The sequence below is a fragment of the Triticum aestivum genome, chromosome 1D (genome assembly GCF_018294505.1).
Source record: "Triticum aestivum cultivar Chinese Spring chromosome 1D, IWGSC CS RefSeq v2.1, whole genome shotgun sequence".
NCBI classification, from domain to species: Eukaryota; Viridiplantae; Streptophyta; class Magnoliopsida; order Poales; family Poaceae; genus Triticum; species Triticum aestivum.
The window spans coordinates 404,932,408-404,953,772 of NC_057796.1; the positions used below are offsets into that span (position 1 = coordinate 404,932,408).

Genomic DNA, 21,365 nt, shown 5'->3' on the forward strand with positions numbered 1-21,365 from the left:
ATCTATGTATAACATTTCAAATTGAAAATTTGGGATGTTACATTAACAAGACCACTAGTTTCAAGAAAAGGGCAAAGGGATAGAAAGGGAACTTCAAGAAGAATGACAAGCACGTTGTCACTCCCGTGAAGAAACCCAAAGCTAGACTTATGCCTGTGATACGTCTCCAACGTATCTATAATTTATGAAGTATACATGCCATGTTTACAATAGTTTTATATGATTTTGGTATGATTGATTAGAACTAACCCGGACTAACGCTGTTTTTAGCAGAACTACTGTGGTGTTGTTTTTGTGCAGAAATAAAAGTTCTCGGAATGCGCTGAAAATCAACGGAGAATTTTTCTGGAAAATATGAAAAATACTGGAACAAAAATCTATCGGAGGGGAGTCCCGTGGGCCCCACGAGGGTGGGGGCGCGTCCACCCCCTGGGCGCGCCCCTGTGCCTCGTGGACTACCCGTGGGGCCCCCTGACTTGTTCTCGATGCCAACCTCTCCTATAAATACCCAAACCTCCAGAAATTAACCTGGATCGGAAGTTCCGCCGCCACAAGCCTCTGTAGCCACGAGAAATCAATCTAGGCCCTCTCTGGCACCCTGCCGGAGGGGGCCATCATCACCAGAGGCCATGGAGGAGGATCCTGGAGGGGCCATCATCGCCATGAAGGCCAAGGACCAGAGGGAGAACCTCTCCCCATCTAGGGGGGAGGCCATGGAGGAGGAAGCACAAGGGGGAGAACCTCTCCTCCTCTCTCTCGGTGGCGCCGGAGTGCCATCGGGAGGGGAATCATCGCTGCGGTGATCGTCTTCATCAACATCACCATCCTCATCTCTTTTACGCGGTCCACTCTCCCGCACCCCGTTGTAATCCCTACTTGAACATGGTGCTTTATGCCACATATTATGATCCAATGATGTGTTGCCATCCTATGATGTTTTGAGTAGATATCCTTTGTCTTTGGGTTGATTGATGATCTAGATTGGTATGAGTTGTATGTTTTATTTTGGTGCTGTCCTATGGTGCCCTCTGTGTCGCGCAAGCGTGAGGGATTCCCGTTATAGGGTGTTGCAATATGTCCATGGTTTACTTATTGTCTGCGTTGCTTGAGTGACAGAAGCATAAACACGGATAAGTGGGTCACGGCGTATGGGATAAAGGGGACTTGATGCTTTAATGCTATGGTTGGGTTTTACCTTAATGATCTTTAGTAGTTGCGGATGCTTGCTAGAGTTTCAATCATAAGTGCATATGATCCAAGACGAGAAAGTATGTTAGCTTATGCCTCTCCCTCATATGAAATTGCAATAGTGATTACCGATCTTGTTAACAATTGCCTAGGACGATTCCGCACACCGATCCATCATTATTCCACACTCGCTATTTATAATATTTAGTAATATATTCTAAATTTATGATAACAGCACCTACTTTTATGTTTTAGCTCTTCGATATCATGCAAAGCTATCCTCTTCATACCCACAACGTAGTTTTATTTCTCGTTTCTAGTTGGAAGCAAACGTTCGGTGTACGTAGAGTCGTATCAGTGGCAGATAGGACTTGAGAGAATATTGATCTTACCTTTAGCTCCTTGTGGGTTCGACACTCCATACTTATCACTTCCACCATTGGGAATTGTTACGATGATTCCCTGCACTTGGGTATTATCAAGCTCTTTTCTGGCGCCGTTGCCGGGGAGCAATAGCGTGGGGTTGATATTCTCGTGTGTGCTTGTTTGCTTTCTTCACTAAGTAGATTTTGTTTTTCCTTTTTGTTTCTGTTTATTTGTGGGTGAAACATACAAAAAAAATAAAAGAATGAAAATACCAAAAAAATTTACTTGCCTCTCATGCCTAAAAAGCATTTCAATAAGAGAAGTGATTGGAAGGTTATGCATTGGAGAAGTGAGGGTCGACCTTGAACACTTGTGTTCATGCTCATGGAAACAATGTAAAAAATTTCATGGAAGCTTCTCTGAAAATAATTATCCTCTTATATATCCATTGTATTATAAAAATAATGTGCCAAGCTTTGGTTTTAGGATGATTAGATTGCTTGTTTACTATGTGCAGAACAAAAACAGAAACTTTGGCTGTAGCGCGTGATTTTACATTTTTTACTGGAAGGTCAAATGGGTATGAAAATTTTTTCACATTACTAATGTACAAAGTTTTCAAATTTTCATATTTATTTCATAATTTTTGGAGTTACAGAAGTTTACTAAACTTCCAGATTACTACAGACTGTCCTGTTTTTGACAGATTCTGTTTTTCGCGTGTTGTTTGCTTATTTTGATGAATCTATGGCTAGTATCGGGGGGTATGAATCATAGAGAAGTTGAAATACAATAGGTTTAACACCAATATAAATAAATAATGAGTTCATTACAGTACCTTAAAGTGGTGGTTTGCTTTCTTATACTAACGGATCTCACAAAGTTTTTGTGTGGATGAAGTGTTCGAAGATCGAGGAGCTATCAATATGAGAAGAATAAAGAGAGGCAAGAGTTCAAGCTTGGGGATGCCCAAGGAACCCCAAGTAAATATTCCAAGGATACTCAAGCATCTAAGCTTGGGGATGCCCCGGTTGGCATCCCGTCTTTCTTCTTCAACAATTATCGGTATACCCTGGTTTTTGTTTTGTTCACATGATTTGTGTCCTTTGTGTTTTTCTTTTTCTTTAATAACCATGCTAGTATGAGATATCCCTTCATCAATTTATAGAATGATTCATGTGCTTCACTTATATCTTTTGAGTATGACCTTATAGAATGCTCTTTGTGCTTCACTTAAATCTTTTGAGTATGGTTTTATAGAATGCTTCGTGTGCTTCACTTATATATTTTGAGCTTGGATATTGGTTAGTCTATATTAATTTTAGAATGCTCCATGAACTTCACTTATATCTTTTGGAGTATGAATAATACTATCATCTAAAGCGAGTTTGGAAGAGTGACAACTTTAGGAATTAGTAATCCCACTGTTCCGAATGAGAAGAATTTTGCTTATGTGGAGAGTAGAAAAATTTCTATGCTTATAGATCATGAAATGAATGCTTTATGTGATGGTTATATTATTAAATTCATTCATGATGCTACTGAAAGTTATTATGAGAGAGGAATATATGCTTGTAGGAGTTTGATACGTCTCCAACGTATCTATAATTTTTTATTGTTCCATGCTATATTATATTCAGTTTTGGATGTTTAACGGGCTTTATTATACACTTTCATATTATTTTTGGGACTAACCTATTAACCGGAGGCCCAACCCAAATTGCTGTTTTTTTGCCTATTTCAGTGTTTCGCAGAAAAAGAATATCAAACGGAGTCCAAACGGAATGAAACCTTCGGGAACGTGATTTTCGGAACGAACGTGATCCAGAGGACTTGGAGTCTACGCAAAGTAATCAACGAGGAGAGCACGAGGCAGGGGGCGCGCCTACCCCCCCAGGTGCGCCCTCCACCCTCGTGGGGCCCACGTTGCTCCACCGACGTACTTCTTCCTCCTATATATATACCTACGTACCCCCAAACTATCAGATACGGAGCCAAAAACCTATTTCCACCGCCGCAACCTTCTGTACCCATGAGATCCCATCTTGGGGCCTTTTCCGGCGCTCCGCCGGAGGGGGCATTGATCACGGAGGGCTTCTACATCAACACCATAGCCTCTCCGATGATGTGTGAGTAGTTTACCTCAGACCTTCGGGTCCATAGTTATTAGCTAGGTGGCTTCTTCTCTCTCTTTGGATCTCAATACAAAGTTCTCCTCGATCTTCTTGGAGATCTATTCGATGTAATCTTCTTTTGTGGTGTGTTTGTCGAGATCCGATGAATTGTCGGTTTATGATCAAGTTTATCTATGAACAATATTTGAATCTCCTCTGAATTTTTTTATGTATGATTGGTTATCTTTGCAAGTCTCTTCGAATTATCAGTTTGGTTTGGCCTACTAGATTGATCTTTCTTGCAATGGGAGAAGTGCTTAGCTTTGGGTCCAATCTTGCGGTGTCCTTTCCCAGTGACAGCAGGGGAAGCAAGGCACGTATTGTATTGTTGCCATCGAGGATAAAAAGATGGGGTTTATATCATATTGCATGAGTTTATCCCTCTACATCATGTCATCTTACTTAAAGCATTACTCTGTTCTTATGAACTTAATACTCTAGATGCATGCTGGATAGCGGTCGATGTGTGGAGTAATAGTAGTAGATGCAGAATCGTTTCGGTCTACTTGTCGCGAACGTGATGCCTATATACATGATCATACCTAGATATTCTCATAACTATGCTCAATTCTATCAATTGCTCGACAGTAATTTGTTCACCCACCGTAATACTTATGCTATCTTGAGAGAAGCCACTAGTGAAACCTATGGCCCCCGGGTCTATTTGCCATCATATTAATCTTCCAACACTTAGTTATTTCTATTGCCTTTTATTTTACTTTGCATCTTTATTTCTCTTTATCATAAAAATACCAAAAATATTATCTTATCATTATCTATCAAATGTCACTCTCGTAAGTGACCGTTGAGGGATTGACAACCCCTTTATCGCATTGGTTGCGAGGTTCTTATTTGTTTGTGTAGGTGTGAGGGACTCGTGCGTGATCTCCTACTGGATTGATACCTTGGTTCTCAAAAACTGAGGGAAATACTTACACTACTTTACTGCATCACCCTTTCCTCTTCAAGGGAAAACCAACGCAGTGCTCAAGAGGTAGCAAGAAGGATTTCTGGCGCCATTGCCGGGGAGATTCGCGCCAAGTCAAGTCAAGTCAAGACATACCAAGTACCCATCACAAACTCTTATCCCTCGCATTACATTATTTGCCATTTGCCTCTCGTTTTCCTCTCCCCCACTTCACCCTTGCCGTTTTATTCGCCCTCTCTTTTCCACTCGCCTTCCTTTCGCCATGTCAGAATCAAAAAGGGTTGGGGTTTCTCTCCCGAGTTTTAGCACTTCAGACAATCCTGCTATTTTATCTAAACTCATAAATAGAGATACTATGGAAAAACCTGCCAGAGTTATCAATGAGAATCTTAATAATTTTGATGAAGATGATTTCGGAATTTTTCGTTATTTACTCGATGAATCTTTAAAAGATGCTTGGGATAGACTATTAAGGATTCGGGCTAGCTATGTACCCCAATACCAAATTGAAATTACTTAAAGAGTTTTTATGTTGCCCTTCCTTCTTCGTTTAAGCATGTCTTAGATTCTATATTTGAAGAAGGTGTTCTTGAAGGGGATGCCGTAGATACTTATGAAAAGATGAAGACTATATTTGGGCACCCCATGAATGAGAAAGTTGAATCTACATCTCTTTTGCTCTCCTACCAAAATGAATCTATCAAAGAGATGAAGGCTAGCTTAGATGCAAATTTCCGTAACGTGCTTAATCTTTCTTCTACCATTAATAGCCACGTGCTTTATCAAAATAGAAAGATTAGTTCCATAGATAATAAGTTTGCTCTTTTCTTCCCTAAAACCAAAGATGGCAATACCTAGATCTATCCTTACTTTTATGTCTAGCTAGGGGCGTTAAACGATAGCGCTTGTTGGGAGGCAACCCAATTTTATTTTAGTTTTTTTTGCTTTTTGCTTCTGTTTAGGAATAAATATTTGATCTAGCCTCTGGTTAGATTTGTTTTTATGTTTTAATTAGTGTTTGTGCCAAGTTAAACCTATAGGGTCTTCTTGGATGATAGTTATTTGATCTTGCTGAAAATTCCAGAAACTTTCTATTCACAAAAACAATTGTTAAAAATCACCAGAACGTGATAAAATACAGATTCAAATTTCAGCAGATCATTAAACAAATTGTCTAGGTCTTCCTATTTTGGTAGATTTTTCTGAGTTCCAGAAGTTTGCGTTAGTTACAGATTACTACAGACTGTTCTGTTTTTGACAGATTCTGTTTTCCATGTGTTGTTTGCTTATTTTGATGAATCTATGGCTAGTAAAATAGTTTATAAACCATAGAGAAGTTGGAATACAGTAGGTTTAACATCCATATAAATAAAGAATGAGTTCATTACAGTACCTTGAAGTTGTGTTTTCTTTTCTTTCGCTAACGGAGCTCACGAGATTTTCTGTTAAGTTTTGTGTTTTGAAGTTTCAAGTTTTGGGTAAAAGATTTGATGGATTATGGAACAAGGAGTGGCAAGAGACTAAGCTTGGGGATGCCCATGGCACCCCAAGATAATTTAAGGACACCAAAAAGCCAAAGCTTGGGGATGCCCCGGATGGCATCCCCTCTTTCGTCTTCGTCCATCGGTAACTTTACTTGGAGCTATATTTTTATTCACCACATGATATGTGTTTTGCTTGGAGCGTCTTGTATGATTTGATTCTTTGATTTTTAGTTTACCACAATCATCCTTGCTGTACACACCTTTTGAGAGAGACACACATGATTCGGAATTTATTAGAATACTCTATGTGCTTCACTTATATCTTTTGAGCTATATAGTTTTTGCTCTAGTGCTTCACTTATATCTTTTAGAGCACGGTGGTGGATTTGTTTTATAGAAACTATTGTTCTCTCATGCTTCACTTATATTATTTTGAGAGTCCTACAAAACAGCATGGTAATTTGCTTAAATTGAGAAATTAGTCCTAAAGTAATAGGCATCCAAGATTAGTAAAAATTATCTTATGAGTGTGTTGAATACTATGAGAAGTTTGATGCTTGATAATTGTTTTGAGATATGAAGATGGTGATATTAGAGTCATGCTAGTTGAGTAGTTGTGGATTTGAGGAATACTTGTGTTAAAGTTTGTGATTCCCGTAGCATGCACGTATGGTGAACCGTTATGTGATGAAGTCGGAGCATGATTTATTTATTGATTGTCTTCCTTATGAGTGGCGGTCGGGGACGAGCGATGGTCTTTTCCTACCAATCTATCCCCTAGGAGCATGCGCGTAATACTTTGCTTTGATAACTTGTAGATTTTTGCAATAAGTATATGAGTTCTTTATGACTAATGTTGAGTCCATGGACTATACGCACTCTCTTCCTTCCACCATTGCTAGCCTCTCTAATACTGCGCACTTTTCGTCGGTATCATACACCCACCATATACCTTCCTCGAAACAGCCACCATACCTACCTATTATGGCATTTCCATAGACATTCCGAGATATATTGCCATGCAACTTACCACCGTTCCGTTTACTATGACACACTCCATCATTGTCATATTGCTTCGCATGATCATGTAGTTGATCGTATTTGTGGCAAAGCCACCGTTCATAATTCTTTCATACATGTCACTCTTGATTCATTGCATATCCCGGTACACCGCCGGAGGCATTCACATAGAGTCATATTTTGTTCTAAGTATTGAGTTGTAATTCTTGAGTTGTAAGTAAATAAAAGTGTGATGATCATCATTATTAGAGCATTGTCCCAAGTGAGGAAAGGATGATGGAGACTATGGTTCCCCCACAAGTCGGGATGAGACTCCAGACGAAAAATAAAAAAAGAGAAAAAAACAGGCCATAAAAAAGAGAGAAAAGGCCCAAATAAAAAAATGAGAGAAAAAGAGAGAAGGGACAATGTTACTATCCTTTTACCACACTTGTGCTTCAAAGTAGCACCATGATCTTCATGATAGAGAGTCTCCTATGATATCACTTTCATATACTAGTGGGAATTTTCATTATAGAATTGGCTTGTATATTCCAATGATGAGCTTCTTCAAAATGCCCTAGGTCTTCGTGAGCAAGCGAGTTGGATGCACACCCACTTAGTTTCTTTTGTTGAGCTTTCATATACTTATAGCTCTAGTGCATCCGTTGCATGGCAATCCCTACTCACTCACATTGATATCTATTAATGGCCATCTCCATAGCCCGTTGATACGCCTAGTTGATGTGAGACTATCTTCTCCCTTTTTTGTCTTCTCCACAACCACCATTCTATTCCACATATAGTGCTATATCCATGGCTCACGCTCATGTATTGCGTGAAGATTGAAAAAGTTTGAGAACACCAAAAGTATGAAACAATTGCTTGGCTTGTCATCGGGGTTGTGCATGATTTAAATACTTTGTGTGGTGAAGATAGAGCATAGCCAGACTATATGATTTTGTAGGGATAACTTTCTTATGCCATGTTATTTTGAGAAGACATAATTGCTTAGTTAGTATGCTTGAAGTATTATTATTTTTATGTCAATATTAAACTTTTGTCTTGAATCATTCAGATCTGAACATTCATACCACAATTAAGAGAATTACATTGAAAATTATGCTAAGTAGCATTCCACATCAAAAATTCTGTTTTTATCATTTACCTACTCGAGGACGAGCAGGAATTAAGCTTGGGGATGCTTGATACGTCTCCAACGTATCTATAATTTTTTATTGTTCCATGCTATATGATATTCTGCTTTGGATGTTTAATAGGCTTTATTATACACTTTTATATTATTTTTGGGACTAACCTATTAACCGGAGGCCCAGCCCAAATTGCTGTTTTTTTGCCTATTTCGGTGTTTCGTAGAAAAAGAATATCAAACGGAGTCCAAAGGGAATGAAACCTTCGGGAACGTGATTTTCGGAACGAACGTGATCCAGAGAACTTGGAGTCTACACAAAGTAATCAACGAGGAGAGCACGAGGCAGGGGGCGCGCCTACCCCCCCCCCCCCCCGACGCGCCCTCCACCCTCGTGGGGCCCACGTTGCTCCACCGACGTACTTCTTCCTCCTATATATACCTACGTACCCCCAAACTATCAGATACGGAGCCAAAAACCTATTTCCACCGCCGCAACCTTCTGTACCCGTGAGATCCCATCTTGGGGCCTTTTCCGGCGCTCCGCCGGAGGGGGCATTGATCACGGAGGGCTTCTACATCAACACCATAGCCTCTCCGATGATGTGTGAGTAGTTTACCTCAAACCTTCGGGTCCATAGTTATTAGCTAGATGGCTTCTTCTCTCTCTTTGGATCTCAATACAAAGTTCTCCTCGATCTTCTTGGAGATCTATGCGATGTAATCTTCTTTTGCGGTGTGTTTGTCGAGATCCGATGAATTGTGGGTTTATGATCAAGTTTATCTATGAACAATATTTGAATCTCCTCTGAATTCTTTTATGTATGATTGGTTATCTTTGCAAGTCTCTTCGAATTATCAGTTTGGTTTGGCCTACTAGATTGATCTTTCTTGCAATGGAGAAGTGCTTAGCTTTGGGTCCAATCTTGCCGTGTCCTTTCCCAGTGACAGCAGGGGCAGCAAGGCACGTATTGTATTGTTGCCATCGAGGATAAAAAGATGGGGTTTATATCATATTGCATGAGTTTATCCCTCTACATCATGTCATCTTACTTAAAGCATTACTCTGTTCTTATGAACTTAATACTCTAGATGCATGCTGGATAGCGGTCGATGTGTGGAGTAATAGTAGTAGATGCAGAATCGTTTCGGTCTACTTGTCACGAACGTGATGCCTATATACATGATCATACCTAGATATTCTCATAACTATGCTCAATTCTATCAATTGCTCGACAGTAATTTGTTCACCCACCGTAATACTTATGCTATCTTGAGAGAAGCCACTAGTGAAACCTATGGCCCCCGGGTCTATTTGCCATCATATTAATCTTCCAACACTTAGTTATTTCTATTGCCTTTTATTTTACTTTGCATCTTTATTTCTCTTTATCATAAAAATACCAAAAATATTATCTTATCATATCTATCAGATGTCACTCTCGTAAGTGACCGTTGAGGGATTGACAACCCATTTATCGCGTTGGTTGCGAGGTTCTTATTTGTTTGTGTAGGTGTGAGGGACTCGTGCGTGATCTCCTACTGGATTGATACCTTGGTTCTCAAAAACTGAGGGAAATACTTACGCTACTTTACTGCATCACCCTTTCCTCTTCAAGGGAAAACCAACGCAGTGCTCAAGAGGTAGCAGAGTTGCAATAATATCAAGTTTCCTCTCTATGTGCTTAAAGTTTTGAAGTTATACTTGTTTTGCCTTCCTATGCTAGTTGATTCTTGTTCCTATAAATTATGTGCTCACAAAATCCCTAGGCATAGGAAGTGGGTTAGATTTAAATGTGCTAGTCATATTCTTCATGATGCTCTTTATGTTTCAATCCTTATCTTTTATGTGAGCATCATTGAAATCATCATGCCTAGCTAAAAGGCATTAAAGAAAAGCGCTTGAGAGACAACCCAATATTTACACTTACTGTTTTTGTGTGTTTACATGATTAAGCTACTGTAGTAATCATGTTTTATAGATTTTGTTTCAATAAAGTGCCAAGTAAGACCTTTGGGAAGACTTGGGTGAAAGTTAATGTGATTTTGCTGTAAAAAACAGAAACTTTGCGCTCACGAGATTAGCTGCGTTTTTTTTTACAGAAGAGTGCTTTTGAGTTGATTCTTTTTGCAGAAGATTAATAGACAAATTCCTCACGTCCACCAATTTATTTCATATTTTTTTGGAGTAGCAGAAGTATGGTTGCTGTTCATATCATTACAGACTGTTCTGTTTCTGACAGATTCTGTTTTCATTGCATAGTTTGCTTGTTTTCTACTTTCTATGGCTTATATTTCTCAATGTAAATTGTAGAAATGATATGGTACAATAGGCATTGAGTGAGAACAATTATGAACCTTGTCTTTGACAGTACCAAAGTGAATGGTTTTTACTCTTTATCATACTAACCTATCTCACGAATTTCCGTTAAGTTTTGTGTGATTGAAGTTTACAAGCTTTGGGTGAGATATTGATATGAGGAGAATAAGGAGCGGAAAGACCCTAAGCTTGGGGATGCCCAAGGCACCCCAAGGTAATATTCAAGGAAGACTCAAGCGCCTAAGGTTGGGGATGCCCCGGAAGGCATCCCCTCTTTCGTCTTCAAAACTATCGGTATACCTTACTCGAAGCTATATTTTTATTCGTCACATGATATGTGTTTTGCTTGGAGCGTATTTTTAATTTTACTTGTTGTTTGAATAAAATCATTGGATCTGAAATCTTGAATGAAGAAGAATCCTCCCATGGCTAGTTAATTATTTGACTACTCGGTGTTCTTCACTTATATCTTTGGAGTAGTTTGTCATTTACTCACGTGCTTCACGTATATCCTATGAGTAAATAGTTGAATGAATTGAATATCATAAATCTGAATTTATATATGTTTCGTATGCTTATAACATGGGGAGTAATGACTTCACACATAATAAGTATAGGTAGTAAACTTACTGAAAGTTAGCAAACGTAGAATTGGTCACTTGAACAATTCATGAAAGAATATTGAAGGAAGAGAGATTTCACATATAAATATACTATCTTGGACATCTTTTGTAATTGTGAGCACTCATTAAAATATGACATGCTAAAAAGTTGATGTTGGACAAGGAAGACAACTTAATGGGTTATGTTTTCCTATATCTGAAACGTTATATTGTCTTGGATCATCCAACATGTTGAGCTTACCTTTCCCTCTCATGCTAGCCAAATTCTTTGCACCAAGTAGAAATACTACTTGTGCTTCCAAACATCCCTTAAAACGAGTTTTGCCATGAGAGTCCACCATACCTACCTATGGATTGAGTAAGATCCTTCAAGTAAGTTGTCATCGGTACATGCAATAAAAATTGCTCTCTAAATATGTATGATCTATTAGTGTGGAGAAAATAAGCTTTATACGATCTTGTGATATGGAAGCAATAAAAGCGACGGACTGCATAATAAAGGTCCCTATCACAAGTGGCAATATAAAGTAACGTTCTTTTGCATTAAGATTTTGTGCATCCAACCTTAAAATCGCATGACAACCTTTGCTTCCCTCTGCGAAGGGCCTATCTTTTATTTTTATCTTCTACCTTATGCAAGAGTCATGGTGATCTTCACCTTTCCTTTTTACATTTTATCCTTTGGCAAGCACATTGTGTTGGAAAGATCCTGATATATATATCCAATTGGATGTAAGTTATCATGAACTATTATTGTTGACATTACCCTTGAGGTAAAAGGTTGGGAGGCGAATCTATAAGCCCCTATCTTTCTCTGTGTCCGATTAAAACTTTGAACCCATAAATATCACGTGAGTGTTAGCAATTGTGAAAGATTAAATGATAGTTGAGTATGTGGAGTTTGCTAAATCAAAGCTCTGACATAGACCCTTCCTGAAAATAAGATGAATTGCAATTGTTTGATGACTGAGGATATAGTTTGTTAGTTTCAAGAAAGTTTATGATCTATACTTTAACATGTGAATAGCTTGTTACTTGATTATGAAAAGTTTTATGAGATGAGCTACTGTTATGACATATAATGATGCTATAAAAGGTGATTGAAATTATCATTGATCAAACTTGTGCACTTGCTAGCATTCACACTTCATAAATTATTTCTTTTATCATTTACCTACTCGAGGACGAGCAGGAATTAAGCTTGGGAATGCTGATACATCTCCAACGTATCTATAATTTATGAAGTATTCATGCCATGTTTACAATAGTTTTATATGATTTTGGTATGATTTGATTAGAACTAACCCGGACTGACGCTGTTTTTAGCAGAACTACCGTGGTGTTGTTTTTGTGCAGAAATAAAAGTTCTCAGAATGCGCTGAAAATCAACGGAGAATTTTTCTGGAAAATATGAAAAATACTGGAACAAAAATCTACCGGAGGGGAGTCCCGTGGGCCCCCGAGGGTGGGGGGCGCGCCCACCCCCCTGGGCGCGCCCCTGTGCCTCGTGGACTACCCGTGGGGCCCCCTGACTTGTTCTCGACGCCAACCTCTCCTATAAATACCCAAACCTCTAGAAATTAACCTGGATCGGAAGTCCCGCCGCCGCAAGCCTCCGTAGCCACGAGAAATCAATCTAGGCCCTCTCTGGCACCCTGCCAGAGGGGCCCATCATCACCGGAGGCCATGGAGGAGGATCCCGGAGGGGCCATCATCGCCATGAAGGCCAAGGACCAGAGGGAGAACCTCTCCCCATCTAGGGGGGAGGCCATGGAGGAGGAAGCACAAGGGGGAGAACCTCTCCTCCTCTCTCTCGGTGGCGCCGGAGTGCCATCGGGAGGGGAATCATCGCCGCGGTGATCGTCTTCATCAACATCACCATCATCATCAACATCCTCATCTCTTTTACGCGGTCCACTCTCCCGCACCCCGCTGTAATCCCTACTTGAACACGGTGCTTTATGCCACATATTATGATCCAATGATGTGTTGCCATCCTATGATGTTTTGAGTAGATATCCTTTGTCTTTGGGTTGATTGATGATCTAGATTGGTATTTGTTGTATGTTTTATTTTGGTGTTGTCCTATGGTGCCCTCCGTGTCGCGCAAGCGTGAGGGATTCCCCTGTAGGGTGTTGCAATATGTCCATGGTTTACTTATTGTCTTCGTTGCTTGAGTGATAGAAGCATAAACACAGATAAGTGGGTCACGGCGTATGGGATAAAGGGGACTTGATGCTTTAATGCTATGGTTGGGTTTTACCTTAATGATCTTTAGTAGTTGCGGATGCTTGCTAGAGTTCCAATCATAAGTGCATATGATCCAAGACGAGAAAGTATGTTAGCTTATGCCTCTCCCTCATATGAAATTGCAATAGTGATTACCGATCTTGTTAACAATTGCCTAGGACAATTCCGCACACCGATCCATCATTATTCCACACACGCTATTTATAATATTTAGTAATATATTCTAACTTTATGATAACAGCACCTACTTTTATGTTTTAGCTCTCCGATATCATGCAAAGTTATCCTCTTCATACCCACAACGTAGTTTTATTTCTCGTTTCTAGTTGGAAGCAAACGTTTGGTGTACATAGAGTCGTATCAGTGGCAGATAGGACTTGAGAGAATATTGATCTTACCTTTAGCTCCTTGTGGGTTCGACACTCCATACTTATCACTTCCACCATTGGGAATTGCTACAATGATTCCCTGCACTTGGGGATTATCAGCCTGAAACTGAGTGCTTCTACTGCAAAGGAAATGGTCACTGGAAGTGGAACTGCCCTAGATACTTGGCGGATAAGAAGGATGGCAAAGTGAACAAAGGTATATTTGATATACATGTTATTGATGTGTAGTTTACTAGTGTTTATAGCAACCTCTCGGTATTTGATACTGGTTCAGTTGCTAAGAGTAGTAACTCGAAACGGGAGTTGCAGAATGAATAGAAACTAGTTAAGGATGAAGTGACGATGTGTGTTGGAAGTGGTTCCAAGATTGATATGATCATCATCACACACTCCCTATACTTTCAGAATTAGTGTTGAACCTAAAATAAATGTTATTTGGTGTTTGCGTTGAGCATAAATATGATTGGATCATGTTTATTGCAATACGGTTATTCATTTAAGTCAAAGAATAATTGTTGTTCTATTTACATGAATAAAACCTTCTATGGTCATACACTCAATATAAATGGTTTATTGAATCTCGATCGTATTGATACACATATTCATAATATTGAAGCCAAAAGATGCTAAGTTAATAATGATAGTGCAACTTATTTGTGGCACTGTCGTTTAGGTCATATTGGTGTAAAGCGCATGAAGAAACTCCATGCTGATGGGCTTTTGGAATCACTTGGTACTTGCGAACCATGCCTCATGGGCAAGATGACTAAAAGTCCGTTCTCCGGAACAATGGAGCGAGCAACAGATTTGTTGGAAATCATACATACTGATGTATGTGGTCCGATGAATGTTGAGGCTCGCGACAAGTATCGTTATTTTCTGACCTTCACAGATGATTTGAGTAGATATGGGTATATCTTCCTGATGAAACATAAGTCTGAAACATTTGAAAAGTTCAAAGAATTTTAGAGTGAAGTGGAAAATCATCATAACAAGAAAATAAAGTTTCTACGATCTGATCGTGGAGGAGAATATTTGAGTTACGAGTTTGGTCTTTATTTGAAACAATGCAGAATAGTTTCACAACTCACGCCACCCGGAACACCACAACGTAATAGTGTGTCCGAACGTCGTAATCGTACTTTACTAGATATGGTGCGATCTATGATGTCTCTTATTGATTTACCGCTATCGTTTTGGGGTTATGCTTTAGAGATGGCTGCATTCACGTTAAATAGGGCACCATCTAAATCCATTGTGAACTATGGTTTGGCAAGAAACCAAAGTTGCCGTTTCTTAAAGTTTGGGGCTGCGATGCTTATGTGAAAAAACTTCAACCTGATAAGCTCAAACCCAAATCAGAGAAATGTGTCTTCATAGGATACCCAAAGGAGACTGTTGGGTACACCTTCTATCACAGATCCAAAGGCAAGACATTCGTGGCTAAGAATGGATCATTTCTAGAGAAGGAGTTTCTCTCGAAAGAAGTTAGTGGGAGGAAAGTAGAACTTGATGAGGTAATTGTACCTGCTCCCTTATTGGAAAGTAGTTCATCACAGAAATCTGTTCCTGTGACTCCTACACCAATTAGTGAGGAAGCTAATGATGATGATCATGTAACTCTAGATCAAGTTACTACTGAACCTCGTAGGTCAACCAGAGTAAGATCCGCACCAGAGTGGTATGGTAATCCTGTTCTGGAGGTCATGTTACGTGACCATGACGAACCTACGAACTATGAGGAAGCGATGATGAGCCCAGATTCCACGAAATGGCTTGAGGCCATGAAATCTGAGATGGGATCCATGTATGAGAACAAAGTATGGACTTTGGTTGACTTGCCCGATGATCGGCAAGCCATAGAAAATAAATGGATCTTCAAGAGGAAGACGGACGCTGATAGTAGTGTTACTATCTACAAAGCTAGACTTGTCGAAAAAGGTTTTTGACAAAGTTCTAGGTGTTGACTACGATGAGATTTTCTCACGCGTAGCGATGCTTAAGTCTGTCCGAATCATGTTAGCAAATTGCCACATTTTATGAAATCTGGCAAATGGATGTCAAAACTACATTCCTTAATGGATTTCTTAAAGAAGAGTTGTATATGATGCAACCAGAAGGTTTTGTCGATCCTAAAGGTGCTAACAAAATGTGCAAGCTCCAGCGATCCATCCATGGACTGGTGCAAAGCATCTCAAAGTTGGAATATACGCTTTGATGAGTTGATCAAAGCATATAGTTTTATACAGACTTGCGATGAAGCTTGTATTTACAAGAAAGTGAGTGGGAGCACTACAACCTTTCTGATAAGTATATGTGAATGACATATTGTTGATCGGATATGATGTAGAATTTTCTGGAAAGCATAAAAGGAGTGTTTGAAAGGAATTTTTCAAAGAAAGACCTCGATGAAGCTGCTTACATATTGAGCATTAAGATCTATAGAGATATATCAAGACGCTTGATAAGTTTTTTCAATGAGTACATACCTTGAATTTTTTTTGAAGTAGTTCAAAATGGAACAGTCAAAGAAGGAGTTCTTGCCTGTATTGCAAGGTGTGAAATTGAGTAAGACTCAAAGCCCGACCACGGCAGAAGATAGAAAAAAAATGAAAGTCATTCCCTATGCCTCAGCCATAGGTTCTATAAAGTATGTCATGATGTGTACCAGATCTATTGTATAACCTACACTGATTTTGGCAAGGGAGTACAATAGTGATCTAGGAGTAGATCACTGGACAGCGGTCAAAATTATCCTTAGTGGAATAAGAATATGTTTCTTGATTATGGAGGTGACAAAAGGTTCGTCGTAAAGGGTTACGTTGATGCAAGTTTTGACACAAATCCAGATGACTCTAAGTCTCAATCTGAATACATATTGAAAGTGGGAGCAATTAGCTAGAGTAGCTCCGTGCAGAGCATTGTTGACATAGAAATTTGCAAAATACATACGGATCTGAATATGGCAGACCCGTTGACTAAACTTTTCTCACAAGCAAAACATGATCACACCTTAGTACTCTTTGGGTGTTAATCACATGGCGATGTGAACTAAGATTACTGACTCTAGTAAACCCTTTGAGTGTTGGTCACATGGCGACGTGAACTATGGGTGTTAATCACATGGTGATGTGAACTATTGTTGTTAAATCACATGGCGATGTGAACTAGATTATTGACTCTAGTGCAAGTGGGAGACTGAAGGAAATATGCCCTAGAGGCAATAATAAAGTTATTATTTATTTCCTTATTTCATGATAAATGTTTATTTTTCATGCTAGAATTGTATTAACCGGAAACTTAGTACATGTGTGAATACATAGACAAAACAAAGTGTCCCTAGTATGCCTCTACTTGACTAGCTCGTTTATCAAAGATGGTTATGTTTCCTAATTATAGACATGTGTTGCCATTTGATGAACGGGATCACATCATTAGGAGAATGATGTGATGGACAAGACCCATTCGTTAGCTTAGCATTATGATCGTTACAGTTTCATTACTACTGCTTTCTTCATGACTTATACATATTCCTCAGACTATGAGATTATGCAACTCTCGAATACCGGAGGAACACCTTGTGTGCTATCAAACGTCACAACGTAACTGGGTGATTATAAAGATGCTCTACAGGTGTCTCTGATGGTGTTTGTTAAGTTGGCATAGATCGAGATTAGGATTTGTCACTCCGTGTATCGGAGAGGTATCTCTGGGCCCTCTCGGTAATGCACATCACTATAAGCCTTGCAAGCATTGTGACTAATGAGTTAGTTGCGGGATGATGCATTACGGAACGAGTAAAGAGACTTGCCGGTAACGAGATTGAACTAGGTATGAGGATACCGACGATCGAATCTCGGGCAAGTAACATACCGATGATAAAGGGAACAACGTATGTTGTTATGCGGTTTGACCGATAAAGATCTTCGTAGAATATGTAGTAACCAATATGAGCATCCAGGTTCCGCTATTGGTTATTGACCGGAGATGAGTCTCGATCATGTCTACATAGTTCTCGAACCCGTAGGGTCCGCACGCTTAACGTTCTGTGACAATTTGTATTATGAGTTATGTGATTTGATCACTGAAGTTTGTTCGGAGACCCGGATGAGATGGAGGACATGACGAGGAGTCTCGAAATGGTCGAGACGTAAAGATCGATATATTGGAAGGCTATATTCGGACATCGGAAAGGTTCCGAGTGATTTGGGTATTTTTCGGAGTACCGGAGAGTTGCGGGAATTCGTATTGGGCCTTAATGGGCCATACGGGAAAGGAGAGAAAGGCCTCATGGGTGGCCGCGCCCCTTCCCCATGGACTGGTCCGAATTGGACTAGGGAAAGGGGGCGCTCCCTTCCTTCCTTCTCCTTCTCCCTTCCCTTTTGCCTATTCCATGTGGGAGATGGAATCCTACTAGGACTCCACACTTTGGGCGCGCCCTATGAGGGCCGGCCTCCTCCTCCCTCCATCCTTTATATACGTGGCCAGAGGGCACCCCATAGACACACAAGTTGATCATTGATCTCTTAGCCGTGTGCGGTGCCCCCCTCCACCATAATCCACCTCGGTCATATCGTCGTAGTGCTTAGGCGACCCTACGTCGGTAGCTTCATCATCACCGCCATCACGCCGTCGTGCTAACGAAGCTCTCCCTCGACACTCTGCTGGATCGTGAGTTCGTGGGACGTCACCGAGCCGAACGTGTGCAGATCGCGGAGGTGCCGTACTTTTGGTACTAGGATCGGTCGATCGTGAAGACATACGACTACATCAACAACGTTGTCATAAGGCTTCCGCTTTCGGTCTACGAGGGTACGTGGACAACACTCTCCCCTCTCGTTGCTATGCATCACCATGATCTTGCGTGTGCGTAGGAATTTTTTTAAAATTACTACGTTCCCCAACACGTGTGGCCGGAGTAGGTTTCTCAGCACACGCGCATGTTTAATGGAGGTAGGCAGGCAGTCTTTAGCCGTTTGAATGTGGCGAGGAGGCATGCTCAGTCGGACGTGCAGCGGGCGGCGCTTTCTCGGCCGACGCCCTACTTCAATGTCGGTTGTGAGAGGTCGCGTCCGCTCTAGGGTCGGCGGCAATGTGAGCAGTTGGCGTCGGGCTGGAAAGCATGCGGGCGAAGGAGGAGAATTTTTGGTGGGCCACGTTTGCCAGACGCGGACATGTTGACGGTCCAGACGCCCATAACCCCGCTCCCCAATTTTGTCTCCGGTTTGCGGGAAAAGCACGTCCGGCATCCTGTAGACGAATACGTATTCGTGTTGGATGACAAAACACGTCCCAACCATGCCGTCGAGACGATTACGGGCAATTTGAGTGTCGGCGTCCCGACCATCATGCGGACCAATACATATTCACGTTGGATTACAAAACACGTTTCAACCACGCGGTGCAGTGCAGATGATTACGGGCAATTTGAGTGTCGGCGTCGGAGATGCACTAACTACAAGGTAGTCTATCTAGAAACTGACAATAGGAAAAATGATTTAATGACATATATATTTGTTGGTGTGACGTGCGCTTTGTTGTATGGTCGTGCAACGTGTGACTCTCGCGTCCAGTCTTGTAAACACAAAGACCCTTTAACCCAACAAAGGTCCAACCGTAAAGAAGAAGAAGAATATGCAACAACGAAGATCGAGTTATCTTAGAATATTGGCAAGGTCTCCAATTGAACTTATTTTTTGACATCGTCCTCCGGTTGAACCGGTCTAGTAGTAAAGATGATTCAACAGTCGAACGAGTCCAACAGCGTGATGAGCCTGCACCTGAAACGGGTCGCATAAAGCAAGCGGGTGAAAAGGAAAAGATAATAGGAAAAGAACGCCGTGTGAAGCATGTGACGTGCAACCTCCCTCGCAACAGAGGGAAAAAGAAAGGAAAAGAAGGCTCGGCTCCTTCCGTTAGCTTTCCTTGACGCCACACGTCACTCACGAGACGGCGACCGAGGCGTAGCGAGGCGAGCCGCCCACCAACCGGGTCAAAAAAACACCACAGGCGCGCCGGGGCCGATCAGATCCCGCACACGCGACGCGAGGGCTCGCGGCTAGCCCACACCGGCGCCCCGCGCCTAGATCCCGATCCGCCCAAATTCCATTCCCGATACCTCGCCCTCGCCTCCGCCTCCGCCATGGCGGACTGCCGCAGCCTCATCGAGTTCCTCCGCGCCTTCGAGCACCGCCGCCGCGCCTCCGCGGCGGCCGGCGGCTCCCCCTCGCCGTGCGCCCGCCCCCGCCGCGCGGCCTCTTCCTCGTCCTCATCGCCGTCGTCGCGGGGAAAGCTATTCACCTCGCTCTGCGACAACCCGCCCCCGACCGCCGCCCTGGACGCGCTCGCCCTCCTGGCCGTGCTCGGCGCGCTGGCCTTCCTGGCCGCGCCCTACGCCAGGCTGCTGGCCCGCGAGGCTGCGGACCTGGTGCGGCAGTACCCGGAGGAGCCCTACTCGTACGTGGCCTTCGCGGCCGGCGCCGGCGCCGCGGTCGCCGCCGTGGCGGGGCTGCTCGCGTGGGAGGCGGCGGGCAACCACGCGCGCAAGTGCGGCCGGCCCCGCTGCCGCGGCCTGCGCAAGGCCGTCGAGTTCGACATCCAGCTCGAGACGGAGGAGTGCGTGCGCGGGAGCGGCAGGCTGCTGCCGCCCGGCGGCCACGCCAAGACACTCCTCGCGGCCGGCGGCTCCGCCGCGCGCCTCGTCGAGCTCGGCGAGGAGCACCGGGAGCTCGAGGCGGAGCTCAGGAAGATGGCGCCCCCCAACGGCCGCTCCGTGCTCATCTTCCGCTCCCCCTGCGGCTGCGCCAAGGGCAGGATGGAGGTCTGGGGCGCCAAGAAGGTGCGCCGGATCAAGAAGTAGTAGTGGTAGCAGCTATGAGTGGATGACAGACACCAGCGCTCACTGCTCTCCATAATAAACTAGTTTTCTAGTTATTGCATACTCTATAATACAGTGCTCTTGCTCTTGTGGCAAGTATAGTTGAGAATAAGGAGAGGAACAAAGGAATAGATACATGTCTTCTTATATCACTTGTGATGCACATCACACCCCAAGATTATACATAGCTTTGCTCTTTCATTTCCAGTTTTTAATTAAATATGCAATAAGTGACTCTTGCCTTGCCTGTTGATATACAAACAAGTACTGCGATGGACTTACCCTCAAAAATTGTTTGTGTTGTGTGGATGAATAGATACCTCAGTTTATATGCTGGTTGAACGATGTGCAGAGATGACTGCGGACGAATTACTTCCATCTTTATTCTCTGAGATGGTAGTTGTTTTCATGAAGTCTGCATCAATTGATGAACTGTTTGGTTTTGTTTTAAGCCGTGTTGAGCTGAAAGTCTCCCCATAATGGCAGGGATAGCTTCTGTTACTAAATTGATTTAACGGTGTTATTTGGGAGGGTAAGGTTCTGGTAGTCCCTGCTATTCTTACTGCTTAAATTCCGAGAAATTGTATTATATACATGGATGAGTATTTCTCACCATG

General features: G+C 42.0%; 1 protein-coding gene across 1 annotated transcript; it reads left to right on the top strand.

The window, feature by feature from the left end:
- Positions 1 to 19,705: 19,705 nt before the first annotated feature.
- Positions 19,706 to 20,978, top strand: LOC123182407 (uncharacterized protein At5g19025). Its single transcript, XM_044594956.1, has one exon. The coding sequence runs from the start codon at positions 20,014 to 20,016 to the stop codon at positions 20,728 to 20,730; it is 717 nt and encodes a 238-aa protein (XP_044450891.1). The 5' UTR covers positions 19,706 to 20,013; the 3' UTR covers positions 20,731 to 20,978.
- Positions 20,979 to 21,365: the final 387 nt, after the last annotated feature.